The sequence below is a fragment of the Melanotaenia boesemani genome, chromosome 9, assembly GCF_017639745.1.
Source record: "Melanotaenia boesemani isolate fMelBoe1 chromosome 9, fMelBoe1.pri, whole genome shotgun sequence".
NCBI classification, from domain to species: Eukaryota; Metazoa; Chordata; class Actinopteri; order Atheriniformes; family Melanotaeniidae; genus Melanotaenia; species Melanotaenia boesemani.
The window spans coordinates 4,529,700-4,546,423 of NC_055690.1; the positions used below are offsets into that span (position 1 = coordinate 4,529,700).

Consider the following 16,724-nt stretch of genomic DNA (forward strand, 5'->3'; position numbering starts at 1 on the left):
AGTTGAGCTGCAGTAGTATGGATGCATTTCAGGGGCATGGCGTCATCACGCATTCTACTTTACTTTTGCCATTTTGAGTACCAAACACCGGATGGGAAAGCGGCTCAGTGTTCGGTACAGATGGATATTTTTCATTTTAATCCATGAGAATTAAAAAGATACAACGAAAAAATAGCTGTTATTGGATGCGACTCACTGGAGAAGTTTTCCAACCATTACCATCAACGGACAAGCTACCAGATTTTTCCTTTCACGACATTTATATCTACCTCATACAACTTGTTTTACAGTTAAGTATTCACTCTTCCTATCATATACTTCACTTATTCACAAGTAGGCTTCACTTCTTTCTGGATCCTCTTGGTGTTTGTGGAGGCTATCCCTGGATTCTTCTGACTCTGACCATTGACAGAGGTGTCCATCATGAACATCTACCAACAGATTCCTGAGATATTTGACACCTCCATTAAAACACCTGGATAACTGCTTGGATTCACTTTTTTGCCATCTGCTTTTTTTTTTTTTTCTTTTTTTTTTTTTTTTGGTAATTTTATTATATTTTAACAATCCCAGCTGGGAAATTCCATCTCTGTATTTACCTTATCCTAGTTTCATTAGGAGCAGTTGGCTGCCAGATTCCAGCACCTGGGGCTTTAAAGTTTTCTCAAGGCCCCACAGTCCTGTCATGACCAGGATTTGTAGTCCTAGGATATGAACCTGGATCCAAACCCATCTCTCTAACCACCACTCCTCTGCGGCTTTGACAGTTACTCATTAGACATTATTTTCCTAATTCCAATTACTATTTACTAATTTCTAGGACTGCTTTACTCATTCCTAGAAGAACTGGGCCGCTATCTTCTGGTTTTCACTAAAAGTAATGTGGGTTTCTTTTAGGAGGAGATAACCATTTACATTTTCTACTGTGTTCCAGGTAAATTTACTCTGACACAGTAACACGCATTGTGATTTTCACACTTCTGCAGTAATCTCACATGTCTCAGCTTTCTTTTGAGACCACGATTATACATACAGCCCTTGCTATTTTGAAGATATAATTAATTTACTGTATTTTGGGTAAGTCATTTCAGACAGGAGGCACAAAAAAGAGGCCTTGTCAAGAAGAAGTTCAAGGTGAACAAATGCGTTTTGAAATGCATCTAAACTAGAAGTATATTACAGCCATGCCAATCTGGAATTCATTTGTCGGTGTGTCAGTGGTTTATAATGATGCAACAAACAGAAGGAACAACAGACATTGCTGTTACAATAAGAGAATACTGACTGTCTGTTGTACTTTTTATTATTTTAATGAAGATGATGTAAAAAGTAGCGTTTTTCTAATAAGATGCCTCTGAAACAGCCCCAATGTAGTCACATACTATACTGCAGGTTCACACATTACTAAAATCATACTTACTTTAGCCATTTTCACACATGAACTCTTAAGGTTTTCAGGTGACATTGTGAAAGTTTTTTTTTTTTTGGTCAGATGCTGTTCACACAAGCAAATCCCAGTAGGAGGATTCGATTCGAGCAATAAATACGAGGAAGGAGGTGTGGAGAGAACAGCTGTCAGGAGCGAGCAGGAAGCAGCATGTGATGCAGACGTTAGGATGGGGAAATGGAGGTTTATCTTCTTTAAAACATGCTGAGAATTGCAAATGAGACTGTTGTGTTGATAAGATTTCTGTGTAGTGTGAACCCCAGAACTCGAGTTACAACCAGAGAAAATACCCTTCTTCATCTCTACCAGATTTTTCAACCCAGAAAAACCTTTTTAAAATGACCTTATTGCATTTATTGAACCTGTCATATGGCCTTAATTAACATAATTAACAGAGCCTATTGGTTCTTGCCTGTAAAACAACATTAATCATTAAATAAACACGTTTAAAAATCTGTTGCATTTATTTCTCATAGCTCTATATGCATTTTTTTCAGAGTAATTTCAACTGAAAACATTTTCTACACGAAAACAAAAGCCAAAAATAATTTCTTCATTTGAAAAAAATCAAATACCCTGTAACAGCAAGAGAAAGAATGCAAAATAATAAACTTCACTGAAAGTCAGTTTTATATATATATATATATATATATATATATATATATATATAGATAGATAGATAGATAGATACATGCATTGTACAGTTCGGTCCGGTTATTGACATCTGTGTTTGTTTCTTGCTTTATACGGCTTCATCATGCTGTACTGTGGTGCTGTTTAATGTGATTGTAGAGATTTGTGGTGTTGTCTTCAGGTGCTGCAATCAGGGTAAAACACACTATGCAACACACACTGATCATTTGGCTTAAATCCAAAATACTTCCACACCGCTGCCGAATGCAAACATTTTTAGGATACGAGTTTGGTTTGGGTGAGGGGGTGACTCTCGCCACTACCAATTAGTTTTCGTCGCTATGCATTTAAACCTCCTTACCGCAGACTTTCCTTCGCTTTTACTCTCGCTCACTCTTTCCAAACACTCGACTGCAGGTGGCTTCCTCCACTGAATCACGTATTGTAATGGTGCTTTACCTATGGTTGAGGGAGGAGGCAATGGCAGTGGCACTTGAAAAAATCTGGAAGGAAATCATTTGTGATGCAGCTCATGATATAAAGCTTTAGAATCGTTGTCTGTAGAAATGATATCTCATGTATATGTGACTCAAGCTTGAGATCATTTAACGATTTATCGTGCAGCCCTATTGTCAGTCTACACGTGACTACACAAAGAGCTTTGTGATCAATGAATCTGACTCCCTTTCTGAAATCCCCAAAAGGCTCGTCCTCTCCCATTGTCACATATGTAAATCACCTCAAGTCTTGCCTCACCTCCAGCTGAACTAAGTCCCAAAGAGATAATGACTGTCTGGACCGGCTGGACTTTGACAAGGTGTCAAGAAAGGAACTTATTTCTCCAAAACTGGTTTTGAGACTGAATGTTTAAAACTGTATCAAATTTAAGCGTATAATATTTTTCTCATACTGACTGGTTAAAATGATCCCACAAATTGGCAAAACACAAATAGTAATTTCAGCGATGGTTCTAGGAGATTTTACCGCATAGAAATGAATAAGTGAATTCTAACATGAAGTTAGAATTCCACCCATTTCTTTATGGTTGGAGTATAAGTCTTTTAAAACTTACATGTGATATTTGATTAATCTCTGGCCTTTGTATGTTAATGACCCTCTCCACTGCAAAATCCTTGCACTGTGATTGGACAACAGTGTTAGTCCGGCTGGAAAAGTTAGTTGAGTTGAGAGATGAGAAGTAAAAGTTTTGGAAGAAAGTTATTTAGAGAGAACAATGAAATCCACGGATTAAGATTAGAACGTTCAAACTAAGTTTAGTCTTTTTGTCGGCGTCCTTTTGTCTTTGTTTATTTGTCTTTGTTTGTAAGTTTAATATTCCCCTCATGTGTAAAATCGTTGCTAAGCAATAAGTATAAACTTTTTGTTATACAGCATGAAAGATATTCAGTTTTCTGATTTTTATCTTTTTTTTTTTTTTTTTTTTACTGCTTTGAACAAACTCGTGGAAAACCACTCTAACACTGACTTCCAGAGCCAACAGCCAAACGTGTGTGATCAACAATGCTTAACTTTGTTGGTAAACTCTAGTTTGTAAGAAATACATCTGGAATCATAACTTTCCATGCCAGCATCCCCAGCTGTCCTGTGAGAAGGAACAGAGGCCAAGGTGCGCTTCGAACGCCGAACCACGACTGGTTCCGATGAGCTGCTTCCTGCAGGTTAACGGCGGCCATCGGGGGGACCCCACCTGAAAACCTCTGTTCAAATACCAGCTGTTGCCTTCCCAACGTCGAAGTAAGGACGAGTCATCATTTCTCATCTGATTCTAGCTGGTGTCTTAAACAACTAAATTAAAATGCGCCTTCTTTTGCTTAAAGTCCCATCTGATCTAATCTAATCCAATTTTTGTAATCGGCTACGTCTAAATTTCTTAAATAAATTCTTTTAACTTCACGTTAGTCTTGACCAAAGTTAACTGAACTTTACACAATAATTTAGTTAAACTTTCCCAGGATTCAACCGTATATGGTACAAAGATATCATCTTTCCATATAGTGTTTATTTTGTTTAATTTCATTATTTTCCTGTCTTTATTTCTACCATAATTCTGCTCTGTTTCTTTCTTTCTGTAAGCTGATTTACCCCACGGCTTCCACAGGAAGTTAGGTAGGAGTTACTAAAGTGATATTAACAGTTTCATATTTTTCTTTATTTCATGCTGTGTGCTGTTAATTTGATTATTGGTGGTTAATAAATTGTTGCATTATTGTAATTCGGCATTGTTTTTGTGGTGATTTTGGAAGAGGATTGTCCCTTCTGACAGAATTCATGTTAATTCACGGTTTCCCTTCTTCACCCTGTGAGTAACCTAAAAGAAGGGTGGTGCTCCAAAACACGGCAAACTTTTTATCCAAATGAGGCTTATTAATTTTTTATATTAATTTTTAATATTAACATTTCATACTAATACCCAGGCTATTACACGACATCTGCATGTATCTGTACAGATGTGCAACAAGTGGAGAGCAGCATACAGGCAGGTCAAAGGACCAAAATGTCCATACATTTTCTGACGATCTAGGGACTTGGGTATAAACATCCCTAAAGAAAGTCTGGAGTGACTCTTTCAGAAAATTCCTTCTCATATTTCTTCCTAACTTGAGAAATAGTGGTATACTGAAATAACTTGTAGAAAAGCCCTTTGCAAAGCTACAACCTCTTATCATTTATATTTAATGGAGGATAACTAAAATGATCCCAGGTTTCCTTTAAGCACTACAGCCAGGCTGAGTAAAAGTCAAAGGTCTGCAGACCCATGCATTCATTTAACACATTAGTGGGAGGATTTATAACATCCTCTCTCTGCCATCCCTGCTGTCTTATTAAGTAAAGTGGCTTTAAAATAAACTGATTTATCTTCAGGCCGTCTCCAACCTGGTGAATTGTCTGATATTACAACTAGCTAAATCTACACCAGTAGTTCTCAACCTGGTGTTACAGTTCCCAAAGAGCACAGGGTCTGTGAGGGTTTAACTGTATAGATCGACTCTGTGGTTGTTAAAATTAAGTCCATGTCCACACATAGATGAGTTGAGGTGTATCTGCTTCAGTTTTTTCATCATCTGGATGTTTCGTTTGGTGCTTTGAAGCCTGGCTGCCTGTTCGTCAGAGAATAGACTTTAAAGTTCTACTGCTGGTCTATAAAGCTCTGAATGGTTTAGGACCAAAATACGTTGTTGACCTCTCGACCCAGTATGAACCTACCAGAACCCTCAGGTCATCTGGATGATGTTTCTTATCAGTTCCCAGAGTCAGAACCAGACATGGAGAAGCTGCATTCAGCTTCTATGCTCCACATGTCTGGAACGAACTCCCAGAAAGCCTCAGATCAGCTGAAACACTCAGTTTATTTAAATCCATGTTAAAAACCCACCTGTTCTCTGCTGCATTCAATAGTTTTTATTTAGAGTCCAAATCTGCATCTGGTTCTTTTTAGCTGGAATCTTTAAACTTGATCATGTTTTAATACAGGTTTTCTCCATACTGGAACTTTATTTCTTGCATTTTATCTATTTTATTTTAGCCTTTTCTTTCTGTTTTTCTTAATTAATTTTATTTCTTTTAATCTTTGTTTTTTTGTTTGTTTGTTTTTAATGCACTTGTATTGCTTTCTGCACCCTGCTGTAATGTTTTATGTAAAGCACTTTGAATTGTCTTATACATGAAATGTGCTATACAAATAAACTTGCCTTGCCTTGAAAACGTTTGAAACCAGGTCCCGAAGTGAATAAATGGGGGTTATGAAAATGTACAGCACTATCTTGGGCCAGACCCTTGCCTACTGGTCAATCAAGACTGAGCAGATTACAGGTTTTTAGTGCAGACAGAGCTTGCTGCATGGCTGCCTGGCTCCAGCTGTGGGAGGGAAATGAAGGTTTTAGGTTAGCAGGAATGGCTGATTTTCAACAGGAGACTGTACAGGATCGTCCCTTTTAGGTGAAAAATCACACAGTCACTGATGACTATTTATTATTTAGTGTGAATCAGTAACTGAGAGAAATGTGCTATACAAATGAACTTGCCGTGCCTTATCAAAGGATCATTTTTTTTTATTTGAAATAAACTATTTTACAATTTCCCTCTAGGATTAATGAAACATTTTTCATTTCATCAACTGTGTTGTAAAAGTATATTGAGTAAAAAATAACATTATCTTTATTAAAAATATATTTTCTTTTTGACATTTCATATAGCCACCACATGATTAGACACCTCACCCATAAAAAGGTTTCAGAGTAAAACACATAAGCTAGCCAGATCACAATACACTTTCTATCTCAATGAATTGGCAAATTGGCACAAAATAAATAAAACTGAATTGTGGAGGAGACTGTTAGCTTTCATTAGCTAATCAGACAACTATAAAATTTCTATAAAGGAATGAATTAGCATTAGCTACCATAAGCTAATCAGACCACTATAAAATTTATATGGAAAAAATCAGCGTTGGCTCTCACGTGCTTATCGAGCCACTATCCATTTTCTATGGAGAAGTTAATCACTGTGCCAGTTTACATGAACATCAAGATCAGATGTGTGGGGGTAACCCAGGGATGCCAACTTCTCAATAATCCTTGGAGTGAGATTTGGTGGAACCAACCAAAATTTTGTCACATACACGGTAGCAAGACATATTACTAATTTTGGCTCATTTTGTGCAGGTTTAGTCATAAAAGACATATATGACTTAGGAGTAACAAAATAGGAAAAAATTAATGTAAATTGGTCTTCAAATTACCAACAGAAACTTCAATATAAAACAGGAACCAACCCAACTACAAAAAAAGGATAATAAAATAAGACAGAGGGAATTTCACAATAATAATAATTTCTCAAGATCGGTGTGCCTTGTCGGACTGGCTTTTGGCCTTTTTTGGGGCCTTAATTATCAGCTGATGGTGGTGAGAAAGTATGAAAATGAATACAGCTTGTGGAAAATAAGATAAGATAATCTTAACCTGCTTATAGTAGAACATACAATAGAATAAAAGTTAATGTAGGTGTTACTGAGATCATTTTGTTTGAACCAGCTGCAGATGATTGATTGTAAACTGAAGAACTTCAGCCTCGTTTAGACGTGATGATGGACCTGCTGCTGCTGCTGGGTCTGAAACTGAGGACCATGTGGTTCATGATGTTAATCTTTGCCAACGCTGATGTTTCCATGTTAAAGTAGTGCTGAAAGGTCTATTATATATGATTGTTATGCAATCATAGCCAGACAGTTCCCAGTCAGACAGCTACCAGTCAGACAGCTACCAGTCAGACAGTTCCCAGTCAGACAGCTACCAGTCAGACAGCTACCAGTCAGACAGTTCCCAGTCAGACAGCTACCAGTCAGACAGTTCCCAGGTAGACAGCTACCAGTCAGACAGCTACCAGTCAGAGAGTTCCCAGGTAGACTGCAGGTTTAATACAAAACATGACTTAGTGACATTTAATGGAGGATAAATTTCAACATAATTTTTTTAAACATATTTATTGGACAAATTTCCAACAACCACCTATAATAATGTATTTCTGTAAATATAAATAAATATGAATAAAGTCTGACTATATGGATTTTATTATGCTGGATTTTTAAAGCAAACCTCCAAATTCATGTAAGCGATCATAAGAAATCTATAGTCTGATATCACTTGGAAGTTTTTTTTTATTTAAATCCATATGAATTTATATTGTTAGCTTTGGCTAACAGGATATATTTTGGATGCTGTGTGCAGCATGAAAGACACTCCGGACCAGGAATATAACGTTTAGCTTCCTTTTACTGGAGATGACAACACTTTACAATCTGCGGGACAGTCACAGACTGTTGGACGCTCTAGCACCAGTGCAGACAAACTTTTTATGTCCACACCAGGGCCAGCGAGCGATCAAAAACAATTCCCCCCGGAACAACTAAACAACTCCTACAAAGTTCCGCTTACAGGTAAAGCTGTACTACTAAAACACAAACGGTCTTTCTGTACTATGAAATATAACTGAAAACCCAAATACTAAACAATATAAAAACATAAACATTGTCTGTACTAGTTCTACAATATATTTGATTCGATTATAAATTCTCTATTTGTATGTTTCAATTTTGTTTGCCAACTCACAAAGAAGAGGTTTTTTTTTTTAGAAAGTTTATTACAACCAGATTAATATTATTTATATTATTTATTGTTCCATTTACAGCATCAGTTGTTTAGAAGCAGCAGTAACAGACGGGTTAGCAAAGGGAAGTTGATGGAACATAATGCTTATAATTTATAAACATAGCAGGTCTTTATAATAAAAAATAGATAATCTGACTAATGGGGGGCCAGGGCCCCTGTAGAGCCCTATGTCTAGCAACGCCCCTGCCCTCACAGTTTCTGTAGGCATAACTTATTGATCATGAAAGTTTTTTTCAGACTCAACAGATAGATCCCAAATAAACTTAACTGTCAGCAATGTGGCTGATATTTATTACTGCACATCTGAACAAAACAAGAAGCCTTGGTTTAATTGCAGGGAACTCCTGTTGTTTACACATCAACACAAAAACTTAAATCTAGCTGCAGGCAGACATAAATTCCTTCCCTAAAAACTGGTGACATTGCAACACGTACAGGATCCACCAGCTCTACATTTTCTCCCTCTGATAGTTTCTGATTGTACCTGATAGAACTGGATAGTACCTGCCTGCAGCACCAAAGGACTCGTCTGTCTCCGCCCTAAGAACACCTGTCTTCCTCTGCTCTTTAGTTCGTCTCATCGCCTCTGCTTCTGTGTTATGGTAGATTCTCTGATGTTTAATGAAGTTTGTTGGCTTCACACAAACTGTGCATCGTTGCTGTTTGTGGAGCTGAAATATCTCCACTCATCACTGCGTGGCGGACGGATCACTGAGCAGTGGACGAACCGCGCAGCTGCAATGCAACGCTGCGTCTTTTTAAAACATGTCTACAGGCAGAAGAAAAAGTAGTTCCTACTTATCCTGAAAGTTTAGTTTAATAAATGTTGGTATAGGATGAATAGATATTTCACTACTGATCCGCACATCACTACTATTTATTCTTCTCAGATACCCAGACATCGTAGGCCCATTCCCACTTATTTATTTATTTGTTTCACTGGGACACCGGCCCAAGAGTAATGCAGCCCACCGGGAATCCTCCCGAACCTCCTGATTAGTCAACTCTTGCTGTGTGTTTCAGCGTGAGAAATCGGAGGTTGTCACTCAAATTCGCGAGTCTCACGGCCAATGCGTGAGAGTTGGCAGATTATTTTAATTAACTGGTTACCCTGGCAACCAGATAATTAAAATAATCTAATCTGATGAGTTTAGATGCACTTTTTTTCTTTTTTTTCTGCTTGGGTTGACCACTATACATTTTTTAATGGAGGAATGAATAAGCATTGGTTCCCATAAGTCAATTAGACAACTATGTGGAGAAATGTATTAGGCTTAGCTAACATTAGGTAATCAGACCGCTATACTGTTTCTGTGGAGAAATGAGTCAGCGTGAGCTAACATAAGCTAATCAGACAATTATAAATGTTCTATAAACAAATGAATTAGCGTTAGTTACTATAAGCTTTTCAGACCACTATCAATTTTCTATTGAGGGAAGGATTAGCGTTAGCTAGCAACTTTCACCCATATGAATGGTCAAAGAGGTTTTGATAACTTCTCTGTCTGTTCATATAATTAGTAAAGCATAAATCAGACATTACAATCAAACTCAGTTCTTAAATAGTCTTTTCACCAAGTACTGGTTTACTTTAACTTGAGTAATTTCAGTTCAGTTCAGTTCAGTTCATTTGCCATTTGAAGAAAAGAAACCACATTAAAAAACAATTGCAAGGAATTCAAAGTGTACTGTTAACATTTAACAGCCAAAACAAACGAAACACAAGCCTAAAAAACACATGGCCACATCCTAAAACGCATAAATACTAAGAAACAATAAAAACACTGTATAAATAAATAGCAGTAAAAGAGGTAACTAAAACAGTAAAGTGCATGTCTGAGGTATTTCAACGTGAATTGTTCAAAGTCATGACCGCTTGTGAAAAAAACTTTTAGTATGACGAGATATAGTGCATTTATTAGCGCAATATCGTTCTCCTGAGGGCAGGAGATTTTGGATGACTGCCTTTTTACTTTTACTTGAGTATATTTTGAAGAAACATTATTTTTACTTGAGTTTAATTTTTGCATACTTTACCCACCTCTGAAGGTTATTAAAGTATCTGGAAATATTTTTAAGTATAAAAGCTACTCAATGTAGATTTAGCCAATGACAGTCAATCAAAATAAATGAACACGTCTATTGAAGTTAACAGACCTCTTCATGGACAATGGACTTTTGTCTACTTGTCCTGTGAGATCTCAGTGCTGAATGTGATACATGATGACTACAACATTTTACAACAGAGGTTTGACCATGCTTTTATATGAGGCCAGATCAGTCTCAATAAGAATGAACTCACGCCAGGTGTTTCACAAATGCACACGCTCTGGTTTGTATTCGTATTTCAGAATCGGAAATGCACACGCTCTGGTTTGTATTCGTATTTCAGAATCGGAAATGCACACGCTCTGGTTTGCATTCGTATTTCAGAATCGGAAATGCACACAATCTGGTTTGCATTCGTATTTCAGAATCGGAAATGCACACGCTCTGGTTTGTATTCGTATTTCAGAATCGGAAATGCACACGCTCTGGTTTGCATTCGTATTTCAGAATCGGAAATGCACACAATCTGGTTTGCATTCGTATTTCAGAATCGGAAATGCACACAATCTGTTTCACAAATGCACACGCTGTGGTTCACAAATATAATTTTGAGGCACACTTGTAAGATTATACGAATTGCTGAACGTGCATTTACGAATTCTCTGCGGTGGATTTTGAGACTCCCCTGACGCCGCAGTGTAACGAATGTCACCATTGGTTGACTAATCTGTCAATCAAATTTCCGAGTGTGATTGACAGATTCATCGGTCAATCAGGTGTGTTTGCATTCAGCCAATCATACTGCTCCTTACATTTTCTCCACACTTTTAGACCTGTCGCAGAGCTAATACTGCTATTTGAGCATGGTAGTTAAAGTCCAACTAGCGGGCAGACATGGAGGAGACGCAACAATCACAACCTGTAAGTAACACATTTATCTTACATTCCCTCGTTGTAGATCATGTAATGTTATCGAATTAACTGATTGACTGATGAATCTGTCAATCACACTCGGAAATTTGATTGACAGATTAGTCAACCAATGGTGAGATTCGTTACACTGCGGCGTCAGGGGAGTCTCAAAATCCACCGCAGAGAATTCTCTCACGAATGCAGAGATGTTCACAAATGAGAAGCAGTTCGTAAATGCACGTTCAGCAATTCGTATAATCTTACAAGTGTGCCTCAAAATTATATTTGTGAACCAGAGCGTGTGCATTTGTGAAACAGATTGTGTGCATTTCCGATTCTGAAATACGAATGCAAACCAGAGCGTGTGCATTTCCGATTCTGAAATACGAATACAAACCAGAGCGTGTGCATTTGTGAAACACCTGGCGTGAGTTCATTCTTATTGAGACTGATCTGGCCTCATACTTTTATGCTAGTTTAGATCACAAATCTTATATTTTATTGCTCATAAAACAAAGCTCATAAAGCAGACCCGGGGCGGCAGTGGCTCAGGCGGTAGAGCAGGTTGTCCAATGACTGGAAGGTTGGCGGGTCTATTCCCCCTCCTACCCACTCCCGCAGTCAACTGTCGTTGTGTCCTTGGGCAAGACACTTAACCCTCCTTGCCTCCAGTGTTGGCATCACTGGTGAATGAATGTGGATGAATGCTCGGTGATGGTCGGAGAGGCCGTAGGCGCGGACTGGCAGCCACGTCTCCGTCAGCCTGCCCCAGGGCAGCTGTGGCTACACACGTAGCTTACCATCACCAGGTATGAGTGAGGAGTGGATGAATAATGGATTCACTATGTAAAGAGCTTTGGGTGGCTTGAAAAGCTCTATATATATCTAATCCATTATTATTATTATTATTATTAGACCTGAGTGTATCATGAAGACACCAGTTACTCCAGATGGCATTACCTTGACCTCTGGTACTGCAGAAGCTTGGAGTTATTTTTGGCCTAAATACATCCTATAATAAGTGTTTGGGTGGCACTAAGATAGCTACTAGTATAAGTTTCCTGAAGCCCCACTAACTAAATGTTTGATTAATCTTTTTTTTTTTTTAATATCTACTTTTTAAGTATTCCACTGTCAGTCTCTTGATGGTGAAACTGCAAGAACATGTCCTCATCCTCAGAATATTTTAATATTTAACTGTTAAGGAGCTGAGGACATTCTGCTGACCTAAGTCAATTTGTTTTTCTTTTTACATTTATGTTTATCCTTGGTTCTGATGTGGAGAAAATCTTCATCTGGGTGCTGTTGAGTTTTTGTGTTCTTTCCCTCCCCTACTGCTGCGGGACAGTTTTCTGTTGACCAGTTTGGTCATTTTTGTTCACTCAAAACTTTTACATTCTTTGTTTATGCTCAGTAATGCTAATGTTAAAGTAGTTTCCTGGAATATTAATAGCTGTGGAAATCCAGTGTAAAGGGAAAAAGTACTTTTATATCTCAAACATAATCAAGTTGAAATAGCACTCATTCAGGAAACACATTTAAAGGATGATGAGATAAAAAATCAAAAGAGACTGGGTTGAGCAGGTTTTAGCTCCTTCTCTTTTATGTCTTTTATGGCCTTAATAGTATGCTAGGTACCACACGGGGACAAATAATAATTTTGTCATGAGACTTCAGTCAAGTTATAGATAGGATACTGGATAAAAGTAAATACTCAGGAATTTTTAAAACCAAAGTATGGAGCAGCTGCTCATAAGCTGATTGAAGACAACGGTTTGATGTGTGGTGAAAGGTTAATCCTGGAAAGCAGGGATACACTTTTTATTTCCACTGCCACAAATCCTATTCAAGAAATAATTCATGTTTCCCAGATTCTAGCTAATGATAAAGTAGATAGTGTTGTTAATTCTGTTTTTCTGTCAGATCACGCAGTTGTTGAGCTCTTCAGAAAGGCCTCAAGAAGGTAGATGGAGAATGAATACATCTCTCTTACAGGATGAGGCATTCTCTAAAGGACTTGCAGAGGACCTTTCATTATTTTTCCAAATTAATCTCGACAGCACAGACAGTGTGACAACGGTCTGGGAGGCATCTAAAGCTTATGTTAGAGGAAAAACCTTTTAGCACGGACTTCAAAAAGGTAAAAAGAGCACAATGACAATACTAAAAATTGGAATCAGAACTGAACAAGACGACAAAGATTTTGCAAATCATTACACTGAAAGCTTATTTAAAGATATTTTCAAATATCTTTCAATTACAGGCCATTTCAAATGTAAATTATAAATTCATGAAATTTTAACCAAAAAGCAGAATATGCAATGTTCAGACTCAACACAACATTTCATAAGTTTGGGTAAAAACTGTCAGGCTGTTGACCAGACAGCTAAAAGGGCAAAGTTCTGCCTCTAATTCCAGCAATAAGATCAAGGGGCTCTCTTGTAACATCATTTAAGGATATTAATGATGTCTTACCATGCATTATACATACAGATAAAGTAGGTTTTATAAATCGTCTACTGATAATATAAAAAGACTTGTGCATCTGATGTGGTTAAGCTCCTCCACCACGGCACCAGTGGCTGCCATCTTACTGGATGCAGAGAAGGCCTTGGACAGAGTCAAGAGGAGTCTTCTACACTCGGCCCTGTCAGGGTTCGTTTTGGTTTTACGAGATGGATTAAAATAATATAAAAATAATGTATAGTAGTCCTAAAGCGGCAGTTATAACGATTGGTCTTATGTCACCATTTTTATTTTTTATTTATTTTTTTTTTCTCTCTCACCAGAGGAAAAAACATGTCAGTGATGTCTGATGTCACCTCTCTTACTCATAACTGTGCTGGAAGCCCTAGCAGTGGCTTTAAGAGCTGAGTTATGAAAAGATGGAAGTGTTTTTAATAATCACACCTACCTTGGTATCTGAGCAGGAGGGATCTAGTCTGAGACCTCAGACTGTGAACATGGATGGAGATTTGGTTACTGTGACTTCGTAAAACCAAACCTTTCATCAGGATGGATTCATTGGCCAGCATGTTGTTCTCTCCATGGATCATGTCTTCAAAAACCACCTTCTCACTCTCAGACAGGTTCACATTCATCACCTGAGAAACACAGAGTGGAAATCAGACCATCTTTACGTACTATTCCAATACATCAACAAAAGATCCAAATCCTGGAATCGGGAGGCTTTCTGTACTTGACCCAGGTTTAAAGACTCTGGTCTGTGCTCTGTCAGCTTTATCCCAGGCTAAGCCACCATCTGCAGCCAGACAGAAACTGGATGGTTCAGGTGTGAGGACTTACATCAGCACATCGTTGTCTCCCGTTATAAGATGTTATCATCCACTGCAATGTGTTTAATGAATGAATGAATGAACAAATTTATTTCAAACAAAAAATAAAAAATATAAAATAAAAATATGTTTCAAAACAAGAGAAAACAATTCTTTAGAAAACCAAAACACATTGCTTGTACAAATCAAAATGTTAACAGGTTCGAAAAAGGAGTGGGAAGAAGTATACACTTTTTGTTACTCCCACCCCTTCCTAGTCATCTTTTGTTGTGACGTTATATGTTTACAAATTACCAATATTCTTATCAATATAACTTTTACTATGCATCCACTTTTATTGACATATAACACATAAAATAATTTCTCTTCCATATATATTTGTATACACACATACATATTCAGACTACCAGTTTATCACATAATAATATATCACCTCATATATAATACAGTATAGCTATGTTTATCCCTCCTCTTCCATGTATGTTACTAGAATTAATTCCTTATACCTTTTTTTAAATATATTTATGTTTAGGCTCTGTTTTAACCTATCATCCAAGCTATTCCAAAAATTCACCCCACAGTTTGATATGCACATACTTTTCAGTGTTGTTCTTACTTTATGTTTTTTAAAATTTAGATCTCCCCTTAGATTGTAACCCCCTTCCCTATCGGTGAATCTGTCCAGAATGTTTCTTGGTAATAATCTATTCCTTGCTTTATACATTATTTGAGTAGTTTTAAATTTAATCAAATCCATAAATTTCATTGCATGTGATCTAATAAAAAGTTGGTTAGTATGTTCCCTAAATCCTGTTTTGTTTATTGCCCTTATTGCTCTTTTTTGCATTGTGCATATCGGCTGTAGGGTGCTTTTATAGGTATTTCCCCAGACTTCCACACAGTATGTCAAATATGGTAAAAACAATGAAGAATAGAGAATATGCAATGATTTCTGATCCAACATGTGACTACTTTTCCTAAATATTGCAGTGCATTTTGCTAGTTTTGTTCTTATGTGGCTTACATGTGGCTTCCAGCAGATTTTGTGGTCCAGAAGTACACCAAGAAATTTAATTTCATTTACTTTTTCTATTTTCATATTGTCAATTATGAGTTCTACATGTGAATCAATAAATTTATGTCCGAATATTATAATCTTTGTTTTACTCAAATTTAAGGATAATTTATTTTTATCAAACCACAGTTTCAATTTGTTTATTTCTTTTGTCATCTCCCCCAAAATCTGCTGCAAATTATCCCCAGAATGAAAAACACTTGTGTCATCTGCAAATAAAATAACTTTAAGTAACTCTGATACTTTACATATATCATTGATGTAGATGATGAATAGTTTTGGACCCAACACTGACCCCTGCGGCACCCCACATGTGATATCCATACACTTTGATTTATGTTCCCCAAGTTGAACAAACTGTTTCCTGTCCTTTAAATAGCTCATTACCCATCTCAGCCCCACCCCCCTTATCCCATACCTCTCCAGTTTACTTAACAATATGTTGTGATCTATGGTATCGAAGGCCTTCTTGAGATCTAAAAATACTCCCACAGCTATTTTTTTATTATCAATACAGTCAGTGATTTCTTCAGTTAATTCCATCAGTGCCAGTGATGTTGATCTGTCCTTTCTAAATCCATACTGGGTTTCTGAAAGTAAGTTATGTTTTTCTATGAATTTATTCAGTCTCTCTGCAAATAGTTTTTCAAGAATCTTGGCAAATTGCGGGAGAAGAGAAACAGGTCTGTAATTGGTAAAATGATGTTTATCTCCATTTTTAAACAATGGAATTACTTTAGCCAGTTTCATTGAATTGGGAAATGTACCTGATTGAAGAGACAAGTTACAGATGTAGGTGAATGGTTTTACAATTTCATTAATTACAGTCTTCACTGTTGTCATATCAATATGTTCAGTGTAGATATCAAACATAACAATCTGCTAGACATGGCCAAGCCCCTGTGATGTTTTCATAGTCCTCAAACCAACATGGCTGCCAGTACCTGGCTGGACTCACCAGCCAAAGAATGTGAGAGAAAATTCAGAGAAAATATATATATATATATAAATGAAAATTACTTTAAAAAAAAGACAGAATCTTTTCTTCAGTTGTGGGACCAGAGTATAGCCTGGTCCCACAACTGCAAATTTAACTGACCTGGTTGGCGGACAATTGGACACACACA

General features: G+C 37.2%; 1 protein-coding gene across 2 annotated transcripts in view; it reads right to left on the reverse strand.

The window, feature by feature from the left end:
• Window positions 1–16,724, reverse strand: part of LOC121646213 (seizure protein 6-like) — a 179,942-nt gene that overhangs the window by 65,929 nt on the left and 97,289 nt on the right. For both annotated transcript variants that reach the window (XM_041995110.1, XM_041995109.1), the window contains one exon: window positions 14,141–14,330. In XM_041995110.1, coding sequence (XP_041851044.1) covers window positions 14,141–14,330 — 190 coding nt within the window. The remainder of the gene's footprint in view (window positions 1–14,140; window positions 14,331–16,724) is intronic.